This window comes from Engraulis encrasicolus, chromosome 20 (assembly GCF_034702125.1).
Source record: "Engraulis encrasicolus isolate BLACKSEA-1 chromosome 20, IST_EnEncr_1.0, whole genome shotgun sequence".
Taxonomy (NCBI): domain Eukaryota; kingdom Metazoa; phylum Chordata; class Actinopteri; order Clupeiformes; family Engraulidae; genus Engraulis; species Engraulis encrasicolus.
Genome location: NC_085876.1, coordinates 19,783,150 through 19,797,577, shown reverse-complemented (window position 1 = coordinate 19,797,577; position 14,428 = coordinate 19,783,150). Strand labels below are relative to the sequence as shown.

The following is a 14,428-nucleotide window of genomic DNA, read 5'->3' as shown; positions in this document are numbered from 1 at the left end:
CTAATCTGTGTTTTGATAGGTATGGTGTTGACATAGACACAGAACTCAATTTTCTGTGAGCCTCCAAAAAACACCCAAAATGCTGAAAAATGGCTGGCACTCCGAGGTACTCTTTTATGAAAATGGCTGGCAGCCAATGAGTTAAAGAACTTCATTGCCAGCCTAAATGGATAGTAGATGTTAATATATCTAGCCAAACACACACTCACTAATGGGTCAAAGTGGCTAGTAAGTTTTATTTTCTACCAGCCAAATTGAGTTTTCTCCAGCATTTGGCTGGTTGGCTTGTGTTAATTTAGAGTCATTCTCTAATCCACATCTTCAGCTTGTCATTATATACAGACAGGAAGACTTGACTATGCAAGTACCCTAATGTGCACACACTACAAACAATGACATTTTAGCAAGCTTGTTTTTCTAGTTTCAACTAAAAATATCTAATCAATCTTATTTATACTTTTTTTCAGACATTTGTCCATGGGGCAAGATATTTTTACTTGGTGATATATTTTTACTTGTTGTAAGCAATATTCGCTTGAAACGAGTTTAATAATCTAATTAAGTGAAAATATCTTGCCACATGGACAAATTTCCAAAAACAAGTATAAATTGACTAATTTCTAGTTCTAAATTCCAGTTAAAAAGTAATAGTTATTAGGTGATTTTTTACTTAAAATAATAAAAGATATTTTTTACTTGAAACTAGAAAAATAAGCTTGTTAAGATTTAATTTTTTTGCAGTGCAAGAACAGAGATACTGTTTGACGAAAGTCAACCGAGGACCAAAGTTTAGAGAAACTTTACAGGTAAATGATTTTGACGAGTTCAGATTTTTCTTACAGTACAGGGGCCTACTGTAAAGTCATCTAATAGAAGAACCTGGAGTGCAGTGACTCACGGGTCTTCTATTAGATGATTTACCTCTTGACTTAACCTGGTTCACTCCTGAACCAGCTTTTTCGTTGTATTCAAAACAAAGTGACGTAAAATATTCATCATCAGCCTCCCTTCGCTCAGGTACTCTCGTCTTCACAACCTTCCTCTTGTCCTGGAGCCAGACATGCATAGTCACCATTCAATCTGCAGCAGTGGTTCCCAAACTTTTTCTGATGGAACCCCCTTAAGGACCTAAGAATATTTTCGCGTCCCCCCACCTCCCATTTTCCAAATGCAAAAACATATTTTTGCTAAACTAATGTAAATCACAGGAAAGGTAAATATGTGTATTGCCCATTGAGGTGAATAGTGGTACAATGCATGGAAAGCAGGGGTGTGGTCTCCTTTTTTGTAGTGGGTATACTCTATATTTTAGCATTTTTTAAAGTGAGTATACTGTACATATTGTGCCATTCTAAATAATGGATCTATCAATTTTAAGTGGGTATACTGAAATCCCTGAAATTTTGAAGTGGGTATATTGTGTATACCTGCTTTCTACGTAGAATACACCACTGATGGAAAGGTTATGAAAGCATGGCTTTCTACAAACTGTGCCTTTTTCGGTGACCCCGTGCTGTACCTCCCCGACTTCCTTAAAGTGATACTGTCCCACTTTTGGAAATCAGCTCATATTACAACTCCCCTTGAGTTAAATTATTGAGTTTTACCTTTATCCTGTACTTCCTGCCGTTCTCTGAGTATGGCAGTAATTTTACCTCCATGCTAGCAGTTAACATTGAGTCCTATGAGACCAGCTGGTGACTAACTGGTCTAATAGAACATAAAATGTGCACTGCCATACTGAGAGAACGACAGGAAGTACAGGAGAAAGGTAAAGCTCAGTAATTCAACTCAAGGGGAGTTGTAATATGAGCTGATTTCCAAAAATGGGACGGTATCACTTTAAGGGTACAGACCCCCAGTTTGGGACCCACTGTTCTACAGATTGCCTCTCTGTCTTTAGGACAAAATGTACAATACAACCCCCTTTCTCTTCTCTCACTGTCTGTAGAGTGAAGTATACAATACAAACCCCTCTCTCTTCTCGTGCTGTCTGGAGGGCGATGTACAGTATACAATACAAACCCCTCTATTGTCTCTTATGCTTCTTTTCCACTGCCAGTTTTCTGGTAGGCCTACAGCTAGACAAAGCATGACTCGGCCACCACTTTTTGCTTTTCGAATAGGCACAACACAGCTCAATCGTAAAGCAAAAAGTGGCAGGCGAGTCACGCTGTGTCGAGTAGTAGGCCTACCAGAAAACTGGCAGTGGAAAAGAGGCATTACTGTCTGTAGGGCGAAGTACAGTATACAATACAAACCCCTCTCTCTTTTCTTGCTGTCTGTAGGACAAAGTATGTAATACAAAACCCCCTCTCTCTTTTCTTTTCTTACTGTCTGTAGGGCGAAGTACAGTATACAATACAAACCCCTCTCTCTTTTCTTGCTGTCTGTAGGACAAAGTACACTATACAATACAAACTCCTCTCTCTTCTCTTGCTGTCTGTAGGGCCAAGTATTCAATACAAACCCCTCTCTCTATCTCTTACTCTCTGTGTAAGGCGAAGTACACTATACAATAAAAAAACCTCTCTCTTTTCTTGCTGTCTGTAGGACAAAGTACACTATACAATAAAAAAACCTCTCTCTTTACTGCCTGAAGGACAAAATATGTAATACAAAACCCCCTCTCTCTTTTCTTACTATACTGTCTGTAGGGCGAAGTACAGTATACAATGCAAACCCCTCTCTTGTCTCCTACTGTCTGTAGGGCGAAGTACAGTATACAATGCAAACCCCCAGGGACGTGCACAGGAATTTCAAAGGGCAGTTGCTCTAACCTGAAGAAAGGGCACCCCCCCCCCCAAAAAAAAAACATCAACAATGAGCGGCCATGGGTATTATTATTTTTAGTAGTAGTAGTAGAAGTAGTATATTATTGTCATAATTATTAATATTATTTTATTGTATAGTATCTTGAATGCGTACCATATGATATAACATGCTAGTTTTTAAACATGTAGGCCTACCTATTAATCATATCAGAGATGATCAGCCTTATGCCCACCTGCCCTAAATGTCTCCTGATCCACATTTCCTCATGTGTGGTATGTGGCTGCCCCTAAATTAAATGAAATTATGAGAAAAAGCCTTGATAGTTTTTAAACCTGTAACTTATCAGTCACAGAGATGATCAGTCTTATGCCTACCTGCCCTATGTGCAGAGGTCTGTGGCTCTGAGTCATTCTCATCTTAAATGAAATGAAATGATGAGTAAATTAATAGGCTAAATATGAGGATGCTTAATCAATTAACCCACTGTCATCTTTATAATCCTTGTAGCAGCCAAAGTAGACTTTAAGTTATAATAAATAGAAATAGTTTAAAAATGGTTAAAAAGATAATTTAATTTGAATTTGAAATTTCATTAATATGCATATTCCATGATTAAAATGATGAATATTACATAGGAAAGCTAAAACAATAAGAATTCACAGGTTTAGGTCATTTGTTGGGTCTTTTGTAGCCTATATTAAAAATGTGTACTGTCGCTTTAAGAATTGACGAGCCGGCTTTCATTTCAGATCGCAAAGAACCGTGGCGTGGGAGCGACCAGTTCTTATCTGTTGCTCTGAAGCTCCGAGCTTCTCGCAGACTTTATAACCTTTTATTTTCATTACAGATATTTTAGTTAGTTCATGCACATTTTGTAGGCATATGTCTTGAGAAGAACAGTAAATGTCAGTTATCATGTGGAGTGGATTTATTTCAATTACATGGACATTGACAGTGGAAACAGTATCTTTGGGTCAGCGTAAGAAAAAGCACTTTCCAAGCGGTCTCACCAAGATCAAACCTCTACAATCCTGAAAAAGATTCTCTACCTCACCTGCACCTGTTCATTTTTTTTTTCTCAGCCAACTCTGCAGAGATGTGCTTCCTTTAGCTAGCCTACCCCCTTAAGTTCTCTCTTGCTTGATAAAACGACATGTCATCTGCATGTTTCTTAGTTGGGTTAGCCTTCCACAAAACAACCTGAGCCATGTAAAACGTTGACAATGACTGCAAGCCAGCTGGCTGTCGTTTTCCCCCAATATCTGAACGTGGCACACCGGCTGTCAGATTATGATCACTAAACGTCCTAAACTCGACATCGGCTTTAAGAGGCATTAATTGTGGTCATGTAGTGCAGTGTTTCCCAACCTTTTTTGTCTTGCGTACCCCCTAAGCCTCTTAGTTGTGACATGAGTACCCCCTAATTAATTTTCTATATCATTTTCTCTGTCCTGATGTGGCTGCTCCATACATTTGTTATAATAATAACACTTTTCCAAGTACCCCCTGCAGTGTGCTTGCGTACCCCTAGTGGTACACGTACCCCTGGTTGGGAAACACTGATGTAGTGTAATACAGTACTGTGTAGTCTGCTATGTTTCCAGCTCACCTCAGGCCGCCAGGGCAGTCGCTCTACTCCCACGACATCTTCGACATATTTTGCGTCTCTGCCCTGGTCGCATCGCATGCATGCTTGCTCCCCCCTCCCTCCCATGTAGAGCTGCGCGTGCCCCCCGCAAAGCGCATGCTGCCCCTCCCTTTGCCTATCTCTCGAGGTGCAGGTGAATCTGAATTTGAAAACTTAATTTAGGAAGCTTCAATCAAAAATTTGCAAAGCAAATCAGTTGAAACATGAAATCTTAGCCTATTTTTCAAATTCCGAGGCATATCTACAGCTGGCTGTCGGGTTTTTTTTGCTACCTAAACGTGGCGCTGGCTGGCTGTCAGATGTATGATAACTAAAAGTTCTAAACTCAACATTGTTGATAATAGAGAGGTTGATTGTGAGCATATTTTGTACCCTAATATGTAGACTGTGTGTAGGGCTCTAGCCGACACCCAGGCATCTTCAAAATCTTTCGTGTCTCTAGGCGCTCAAGCGCCTGTCGCGTGCCTTCTCCCTCCCCACCGGAGTTGTTGCGTAGGCCTAGAACTACCTCACATCGCTCGTGCCCATTCTCGACGGGTCTGATGAATTTGTATGACTGACTTAAGTCTTTATTGTACAAAACTTCAATCAAAATTATGAATTATAAAGAAATCAAATTATATTGAAATATGAAATTATAATTGCCAAATTATTTTCCCCTCCCTTGGAAGGGCAATATCAGCCAATGTGGGCAAAAGGGCCGTTGCTCGGGCACCGTGGGCAACTATGCTGTGCACGTGCCTGCGAACCCCTCTCTCTTTTCTTACTGTCTGTAGGGCAAAGTATAGTATACAATACAAGGCAAGGCAAGTTTATTAGTATAGCACATTTCATACACAGATGCAACTCAATGTGCTTCACAAAAAACAAATGCTAAATGAAAGGAAACAAGAAAGAAAGCAATTAGAGTCAAAGAAAATTTTAAACATTAAGATTAAACACAAACCCCTCTCTCTCTTCTCTTCTCTTCTCTCTCCTCAGGTACTCCCCTCTCCACAACCTTCCCCCAGCCCCAGGGCCTGTAACGCCGCATTATGTAATAACGGTGCAATATGTAATAATGTAACAAATTATTACATAATGTGGTGACAATCGCCGCATTGTGTAATAATTTACGCATTTCGTAATACATTTCTTGAACGCATTTCGTAATAACTTTTTTCTCATATTTATTACGGAATGCGGCCGCAACTTTTTTTTTTGATGGAAATGTAATAAGATGGTGCATTATGTAATAATCTATATGGATATGTTTTTTCTGCACTTGGATTCAGTAGGCGCAGCACACACACATAGTCTCAGTGACATGGTATAGTCACTACCCTCTCTCTCTCTCATTCTTCTCAGTTCTCAAACTGCTCGAGAGTCGCGAATGATGCGGTTAAAACCGTTAAGAAATAATTTCACAACTTGTTGCGTGCAACGAGTCCAACGAATGTCTCGCACTTTCTGCTACATTACACCAATTTACAGCGACATTAAATAGGCCAGGTCTAAACACTTCACGAGGTGGTGAAAACTAAATTAAATATCTAAATTAAATATCTTGGACAGCCTATATAGACCTACGCGTAACTAGATTTGTTGCAATACAGATTCATTTTCTAGAGCCAGAAGTGTTCCGCTGGACTGACGAAACCGAACACGATCAAGTTTGCAACTTCTTTCCCTCGTGCGCTGTCCGTCAGCACCACCTGTCATTAGACGTCCGATTAGCTTTCATTACGTGCTGAGGGAAAAACTCTCGCCATTAGGCCTATGTGCTGTTGCACTGTTGTGAGGGATATCACCAAATAATTTAGATAAAAGTCAGAACATTATTTTGGCAATGAAAGGCACACAGGTGGCTGGAAGCTCAAACAGTCTTCAGTCTGTTCATTTAAGTTTTTGGGTGCTCTTGGATATCGGGGATCAGTTCATGTAGAGAGAAGAGTTCATCCAGGCACTCCAAAATAAGGTGCCCAAACGATAAGTTACATTAAAAAGCCTTTAATGGTACTGGGCTGGGGTTACATTAAAAAGCCGACATGTTTCGACCTCACCAGGTCTTCATCATTGAAAAGAAAGGCCTCCCTTAAATAGTGACATCACCACATGTGACCCATTACGCACTACACACATTTGCGCACACCATATAAAACAAAGATTAAAAATAGCCTGGGGTAATAAGTGATGCCACAGAAAAAATGACCAGAAGTACAAATAAAAATCACAAAAAACAAGTAAAATCAATATCCTCATTTAGACCAGGATAGCGCATGGCATCCAGTTGGTGTATCCAAAAAGTCTGCCTCTGATTAAGTCTTTTTAGCCTGTCCCCACCCCTCGGAAGAGGTTTGATATGCTCGACGCCCTGTATGCGCAGCAGAGAATCATTTTTACCATGGTATTCATATGTTTCGCCATGGGATAGTCAAAATTGCCCACTCTGATACCATATTTATGTTCTGCTAGCCTATCTCGCATGCGCCTTTTTGTGCGCCCGATATAAAAGAACCCTTCAGCGCAAGGACAAGTTAGGCGGTATATGACAAATGTAGAATTGCAATTAATGAAATCTCTCTGTCCATATTCATTCGTGGTTTTAGTATCCACAAAAGATTTGGCTTGTGTAACATTTGGACAGTGGGGGCAGTTCATACATCTATGAACTGTCGTAACAAAAAAAGGACGGGACTGCTGCTGGCGATGATGTTTGTTTTTGGTCAATAACGTGTTGCGTTGTAGGGAGCGCGCTTCACTGTATGCGTTTTGGATGGCTTCCTTGGAATATTCATTAACTAATTCACTTTCTGGATTTGACGATATATAAAGACGCGGAGGGACAGCTGCACACCACCTTATTCAGAAAGGCGACCTCTCGGAACACCATTCTGAGAGCGGATTCATTCCATCCCCCGCATCTCATTAGAAATATTCCACACGGCCAATTCCAGAGATTAGGCGTATCTGTGATTTCGAAAATGATTTTCACGAGCAGGCCGAGCTGATGGAGAAAAGATTCAGTGATAGAGCCTATCACCCTGAAGCCATCCAAAACGCATACAGTGAAGCGCGCTCCCTTCAACGCAACACGTTATTGACCAAAAAGAAACAAAAAGAGACATATAGTACACAAGCAACGCGGATCAGGCAAATTATTAAGAACAATTGGTCCATTATTGAAAGTGATGCGCAACTACGTGAGGTGTTCCCAGAACCACCCATGGTGTCTTTAAAGAGTGCACCCAGCCTAGGAGATAAATTAATGCGCTCTCACCTACAGGTGAAAAAGAGAGAAACCTGGCTGCGTAAACCCATTGGCACCTATAGATGTATGAACTGCCCTCACTGCCCAAATGTTACACAAGCCAAATCTTTTGTGGATACTAAAACCACGAGAGAATACGGACAGAGAGATTTCATTAATTGCAATTCTACATTTGTCATATACCGCCTAACTTGTCCTTGCGCTGAAGGGTTCTTTTATATCGGACGCACAAAAAGGCGCATGCGAGATAGGCTAGCAGAACATAAATACCTGTATGCTATCAGAGTGGGCAATTTTGACTATCCCATGGCGAAACATTTCAATGAATATACCATGGTAAAAATGATTCTCTGCTGCGCATACAGGGCGTCGAGCATATCAAACCTCTTCCGAGGGGTGGGGACAGGCTAAAAAGACTTAATCAGAGGCAGACTTTTTGGATACACCAACTGGATGCCATGCGCTATCCTGGTCTAAATGAGGATATTGATTTTACTTGTTTTTTGTGATGCTTATTTGTACTTCTGGTCATTTTTTTCTGTGGCATCACTTATTACCCCAGGCTATTTTTTAATCTTTGTTTTCTCTGGTGTGCGCAAATGTGTTTAGTGCGTAATGGGTCACATGTGGTGATGTCACTATTTAAGGGAGGCCTTTCTTTTCAATGGTGAACGTAGCCCTGATGAAGACCTGGTGAGGTCGAAACATGTCGGCTTTTTAATGTAACCCCAGCCCAGTACTATTAAAGGCTTTTTAATGTAACTTCCCGTTTGGACACCTTATTTTGGAGTGCCTGGATGAACTCTTCTCTCTACATGAACTGATCCCCGATATCCAAGAGCACCCAAAAACTTAAATGAACAGACTGAACAGATTGCCAAAATAATGTTCTGACTTTTATCTAAATTATTTGGTGATATCCCTCACAACAGTGCAACAGCACATGGGCCTAATGGCGAGAGTTTTTTTTTTCCCTCAGCACGTAATGAAAGCTAATCGGACGTCTGATGACAGGTGGTGCTGATGGACAGCACAGGAGGGAAAGAAGTTGCAAACATGATCGTGTTCGGTTTCGTCAGTCCAACGGAACACTTCTGGCTATAGAAAATGAATCTGTATTGCAACAAATCTAGTTAGGCCTAGGTCTATATAGGCTATCCAAGATATTTAATTTAGACAGAATCCTTTCAAGCCGTGCAGCATCAACGTGGTCATATAGCCTACTGTCTGCACTTGTTCCGTTGCCTGCCTCATAGCAGAGAAGGAATGGCTTGCTGTTGTTGAGGATTTGTAACGTGGATTATCGAAACTGAAGACTTGATTTCTTTTATTGATACCTTTTTGTTTGGTATAATTGCGGACAATGCAAATAACTGATTTTTGTGACGTTCGGACATTTTTGGAAGGAATATAATCGAATTAGTCCCGCCGCTTGGGTTATTGTTTTTCGCGTGCATGTGGATGAGCATAGGCTATTGAATTTGATTGCAGCCTAATAGGCCTACTGAACAGTGGACTGAAATTGAAAATAGGACAAAGAGTGGCATTTTTCTCGGGTGCTATGACTTCTTGCTTTGCAAGAAGACAGTCTCCTCACTCCACGGGCAAAAAGCACCATGGTCAGACCCTGGCGCGCATGTAGGCAGACATGAAAGACTCACTACTCCACGGGCAAATATCGGGAAAAATTAAGCACCACCAGTATGGACAGCTCCCCACGAGTCACTTATAATGGTTGGTCTTTTCCTGGGATTTGATTCATGTTGTTTGGGGGAAAATATTAAAATAGCCTTTGTAATGTTAAGAATATTTCCAAAGAGCCAAGATGGGGCTTAAGATCAATATGGGCCAGGTTTGTCTCCGTGCGTACACACACACACACACACACACACACACACACACACACACACACACACACACCACACACACACACACACACACACACACACACACCACACACACACTCTCACTCTCTCTCTCTCTCTCTCTCTCTCTCTCTCTCTCTCTCTCTCTCTCTCTCTCTCTCTCTCTCGCCACAGACCCACGCAAGTGCAAGACAAGTTTTCACCTCCTCGTGAAGTGTTTAGACCTGGCCTATTTAATGTCGCTGTAAATTGGTGTAATGTAGCAGAAAGTGCGAGACATTTGTTGGACTCGTTGGACGCAACAAGTTGTGAAATTATTTCTTAACGGTTTTAACCGCATCATTCGCGACTCTCGAGCAGTTTGAGAACTGAGAAGAATGAGAGAGAGAGAGGGCAGTGACTATACCATGTCACTGAGACTATGTATGTGTGCTGCGCCTACTGAATCCAAGTGCAGAAAAAACATATCCATATAGATTATTACATAATGCACCATCTTATTACATTTCCATCAAANCATAAAGTTGCGGCCGCATTCCGTAATAAATTTCGCATTTTGTAATAATTTATTACAAGATGAGAAAAAAGTTATTACGAAATGCGTTCAAGAAATGTATTACGAAATGCGTAAATTATTACACAATGCGGCGATTGTCACCACATTATGTAATAATTTGTTACATTATTACATATTGCACCGTTATTACATAATGCGGCGTTACAGGGCCAGACGTGCCGGCATACCCAGCCGTCCTGCCCCTGCCGGTGTATCACAATGCTTTTACCAGACCACTGTATTCAATTCAAACACTCTCTCTTCTCTCCCCTCAGGTACTCCCCTCTCCACAATCTTCCCCCAGCCCCGGGACCAGACGTGCGGCCGTACCCAGCCGTCCTACTCCTGACGGCGGATCACGACGACCGCGTGGTGCCCCTGCACACCCTGAAGTACGCCGCCACCCTGCAGCACGGGGTGGGCCGCAGCCCCGGCCAGAAGCAGCCCCTCATGGTGCGTAGTAAAATAAATTAATAGATAGTAAGCACTGCAGATTTTATTGTTAACGGCTGGAGAAGTTACTGCGTGGAGATAGGAAGTATTCCACCCAGCAAGTTCTTAAGTGGATACAAAAGGCAACTCTATTTAACCACTTCGCTCCCCCACAGTCAATGTCGTGAGATTCTTCTGTGCACATGGGGTCCCGCATGGCCAGATGCTGTCCATTGTCTTGTTGTCCAGTGTATGCAATTTCATATTTCGTTGTTCAGCAGCCTTGTGACCACGCAAATTAGATGCACATGTCTTCAATAATATGTGTCCCGTGACCCCATGACAGAAAAGCTTACCACGTACACACAAGAATATGTCACTATGTAGGGACTTCCCCAGCCAAATCATAAGAAGAAAATGAGAATATATTATATGAATAGTAGAAGATTAAGAAAACTAAGATGGAACTAAAAATGTCTCTACAGGTGCGCGTGGACACCCGCAGCGGGCACGGCGCGGGCAAGCCCACCACCAAGGCCATCCAGGAGGACGCTGACATATACGCCTTCGTGGCACAGGTGCTGGGCATCCAGTGGAAGGACTAGCACAGGTGCTGGGCATCACGTGGAGGGACTAGGGAGATTTTCAAGATTGTAACAGTGAAACATATGTATTACGTTCATTATGTCTAACTGTTTAACTCAACACTTTAGATTTTCTTTTGCCTTAAGACATGTAAAAGTTTTATCTTTTACCTGACATGTTTCGAAGGTATTACTTCCGTCTTCATCAGAGGGTCACTGGTATGTTGATGTGTGACGTGCTTTAAAATCAGCTGATGTTTTACATGTCTTAAGGCAAAAGAAAATCTGAAGTGTTGTAACAGTGAAACTTCATTACTCGTCATTCACACTGCCATCGACCGTTGAACGGATCTTATACATGAAATGTGGATGTGAAATGCATTGTGGGGTTTGTCTGTCGGCTCCATTGACGTGGCTTTAAAACATCCAAATTTTGACAGTAGCAGGCGGCTGACGCTTCAACCAATCAGACTGCGTATGAATGAAAAGACAACCCGTCGGCAGTCAGTGCCCATGTGAATGAAGAGTAAAAATGTAACTTGATTGGGAGATTAGATAGAAACCTTAACAATGTCATTACACATGTATAAACACATGTAAATGGGATAATGAATATCATACTGAATCTACACGCACTGTACAAAGGGATATCCAGTCACACTTTATTTTACCGGTTTCTTTTCTCAGGGTATCTCTGTGATCAACACGTCACTGATTCTTGAAAGCCACATTATTAAATTCATCTACTGTAATATGACTATATGGAAGTTTAAAATGAAGTGTAGGGGACGTTAAAATGAAGTGCAATTGGGTGTCCATACAAAGGGACTAAGATGCTGTTTCCACGTAGCAGGATATTTTTTTTAGCAGGATATTTGTTTCTCCTGTTTAGGTGTAAACGCAACATGTGGATAAAAATAAATACTCCATTGTAACAAATGCGTTTCACCCCCCTAAATAGGATATTTTTAAAGCCTGCTTTTTTATATCTGGATTTTAAACATCTGCTACGTGGAAAAAGAAGGCTAAAACCGATGTAACCAGGAGAAAAAAAAATATCCACATATAAAAATATCCTGCTACGTGGAAACAGCTCCTAAGATTAAAAGTACACCATCCTGTCCTGTACAGGGGTGGGTAGTAAAAATGGTGGTTGAGTGACAAATATGGTTGACTTCATTCAGAGATTGGACAGAAGGAGAGGCTATTGTGAAAACATGAGAGCATACAGTAGGAGGGACTGAGAACACCTGGAAAAGTGAATTTGTTAACGGAAAGCCCCAGTATAGCGTTATATGTTGACTCACTGCCATAAAGAAGCCATTGGGTGTTTTTTTTTCCTGACTTCCCTCTATTCTGATTTCGATACTTGAAATCATCCAACGGATGCAACAGATGTGGTATAACACAACTGTAAACGTTTTTATTTTACTCAATAACCTTCATTTTCATATTAGTAACACAATACGCTTTTTTATAGTAATGCTTTCCATAATAGCCAGTCTGTACTTACAGCACATATAATCTCTGTTTTTAATACCACTGTTGTACTCAGTTAACAGTGTATAAAGTACTTCTTGCCAAATTACACAATCACTGCCAAAGAGAACGTCTGTGGTAAAATAAAAAGCTCTAAAAGACGTTCTTAACACACCGCACACAGCTTGCACTACCGTTTGTCAACACTAGATGGCAACAGCAGACAACTTAATAATGCCATACATCAACATCACCAACAAAGAAAAGGAACAAAAAGGTGAACGTTGCCAAGAGGAACAGTGTTGTGAAAAATTTAAATTCCTATTAAGTTGATTTGGCCGAATGTCCAGGCCATGTGTGTTGTGTGATTACGATTGCCAAACCCAGAGGACTTTAATTGGAGAAATCAGTCAAATTTGCAGCTGTAGGGAACACAACACAGGCAGTAAACAATGACACTTATAAATCCACAGCACAATAGAGGGCTTCCACTGCCACTGCACAGCACAGCTACTGTATGTAAGGGCATGATTGTTTTCCGTGTGTGTGTGTGTGTGTGTGTGTGTGTGTGTGTGTGTGTGTGTGTGTGTGTGTGTGTGTGCGTGTGCGTGCGTACGTACGGTGTACGTGCGTGTATTGATAGCCTGCAGCATAACTCTGATGAACTGACCGATGTTTGGATTTTTTTTTAATTATTTGTTACTGAGACTTGACTGACTGGCAAAAGTGAAATTAAAATTAAATGCTTTTATACTTGAGATGAATTGTGTCTGGTGAATAACAGAATTATTTGACATGATGTGAAGCATTTGATGTGTCTTTTAAAATCAACGTCCCCTTGAGTGTATTAAATTTTGTTGTTTAAAGCGATCATTGTCTATGTGCATCATTTACATTAACAACACATGCTAGCTAATGTAACTACCAAACGATCAAAAACATTAATTGGGCAGTTTACTTAATTCGGTGAATAAAATACATTACATCATCAAAACATATTACATACTACTACTGATTATGTAACATAATAATAATAATACGGTAATACTTAATAATAATTAGTATTTTTTACTAATAAAAAGCAAACAGGCCTCAGTAAAAGGTTTCTTTTCCCCCTTTAGTAAAGTCATTTCAGACTAGGGCAGCAGTGCCGTAATGTAATGTAATGTAGTGGAGGTGAAATCCCCCAAATGGAAGAAGAGGGGAAAAAGCCCCTTCCCTTCCCATCTTGGTCTTACTCTGCAGTTCACACTCTGGCTGCAGCAGAACACAGTGTCACTTATCAGCCACTCGCCACCCGGGAGGAGAGAGATCAGGGAGGAGGATGGAGAGGAGGAGGAGGAAGAAGAGGAGGGGAGGAAGAAGAGGAAGAGGAAGAGGGGGAGATATCAGGGAGAAGAGGAGGGAGATGAGGAAGAGGATGGGGAGGAGGAGGAGGAGGGAGAAGAGGAGGAAGAGGGGGAGAGAAGATGTGAGAGGACAGGAGAGTGAAGAACAGGATGGAGAGGAGGACGAGCAGGGTATGCGAGTGGGCAAAAAGATGTGAGAGTAAGAAGGAGGAGGAGGAGGAGGAGGGGGAGGATGAGGAGGAAGAGAAGGGCATGGTAACAGAGTGGGCGAGAGCGATGTGATTGAGTGGGCCAGAGAGCAAGTCAGGATGAGGCAGAAATGAAAAAGATTTCAGGAAGAAAAAAGTGGGTGAGTGGAGGATGATAGGATGGAGAGGCAGAGAGTGGTGGTGGCAGGCTAAGGAAGTAGAAGGAGAGAGAGAGAGAGAGAGAGAGAGCGAGAGCGAGAGAGAGAGCAAGGATTGGGGAAATCTAGTACATAGAGACCGTA

At 41.4% G+C, this 14,428-nt stretch overlaps 1 protein-coding gene across 1 annotated transcript in view; it reads left to right on the top strand.

Moving 5' to 3' along the window:
• The window catches only part of LOC134436384 (prolyl endopeptidase-like), a 48,868-nt gene extending 35,409 nt beyond the window's left edge, over window positions 1-13,459 (top strand). Inside the window, exons 15-16 of the mRNA XM_063185569.1 lie at window positions 10,370-10,547; window positions 11,012-13,459. Coding sequence (XP_063041639.1) covers window positions 10,370-10,547; window positions 11,012-11,131 — 298 coding nt within the window. The 3' untranslated portion in view covers window positions 11,132-13,459. The remainder of the gene's footprint in view (window positions 1-10,369; window positions 10,548-11,011) is intronic.
• Window positions 13,460-14,428: the final 969 nt, after the last annotated feature.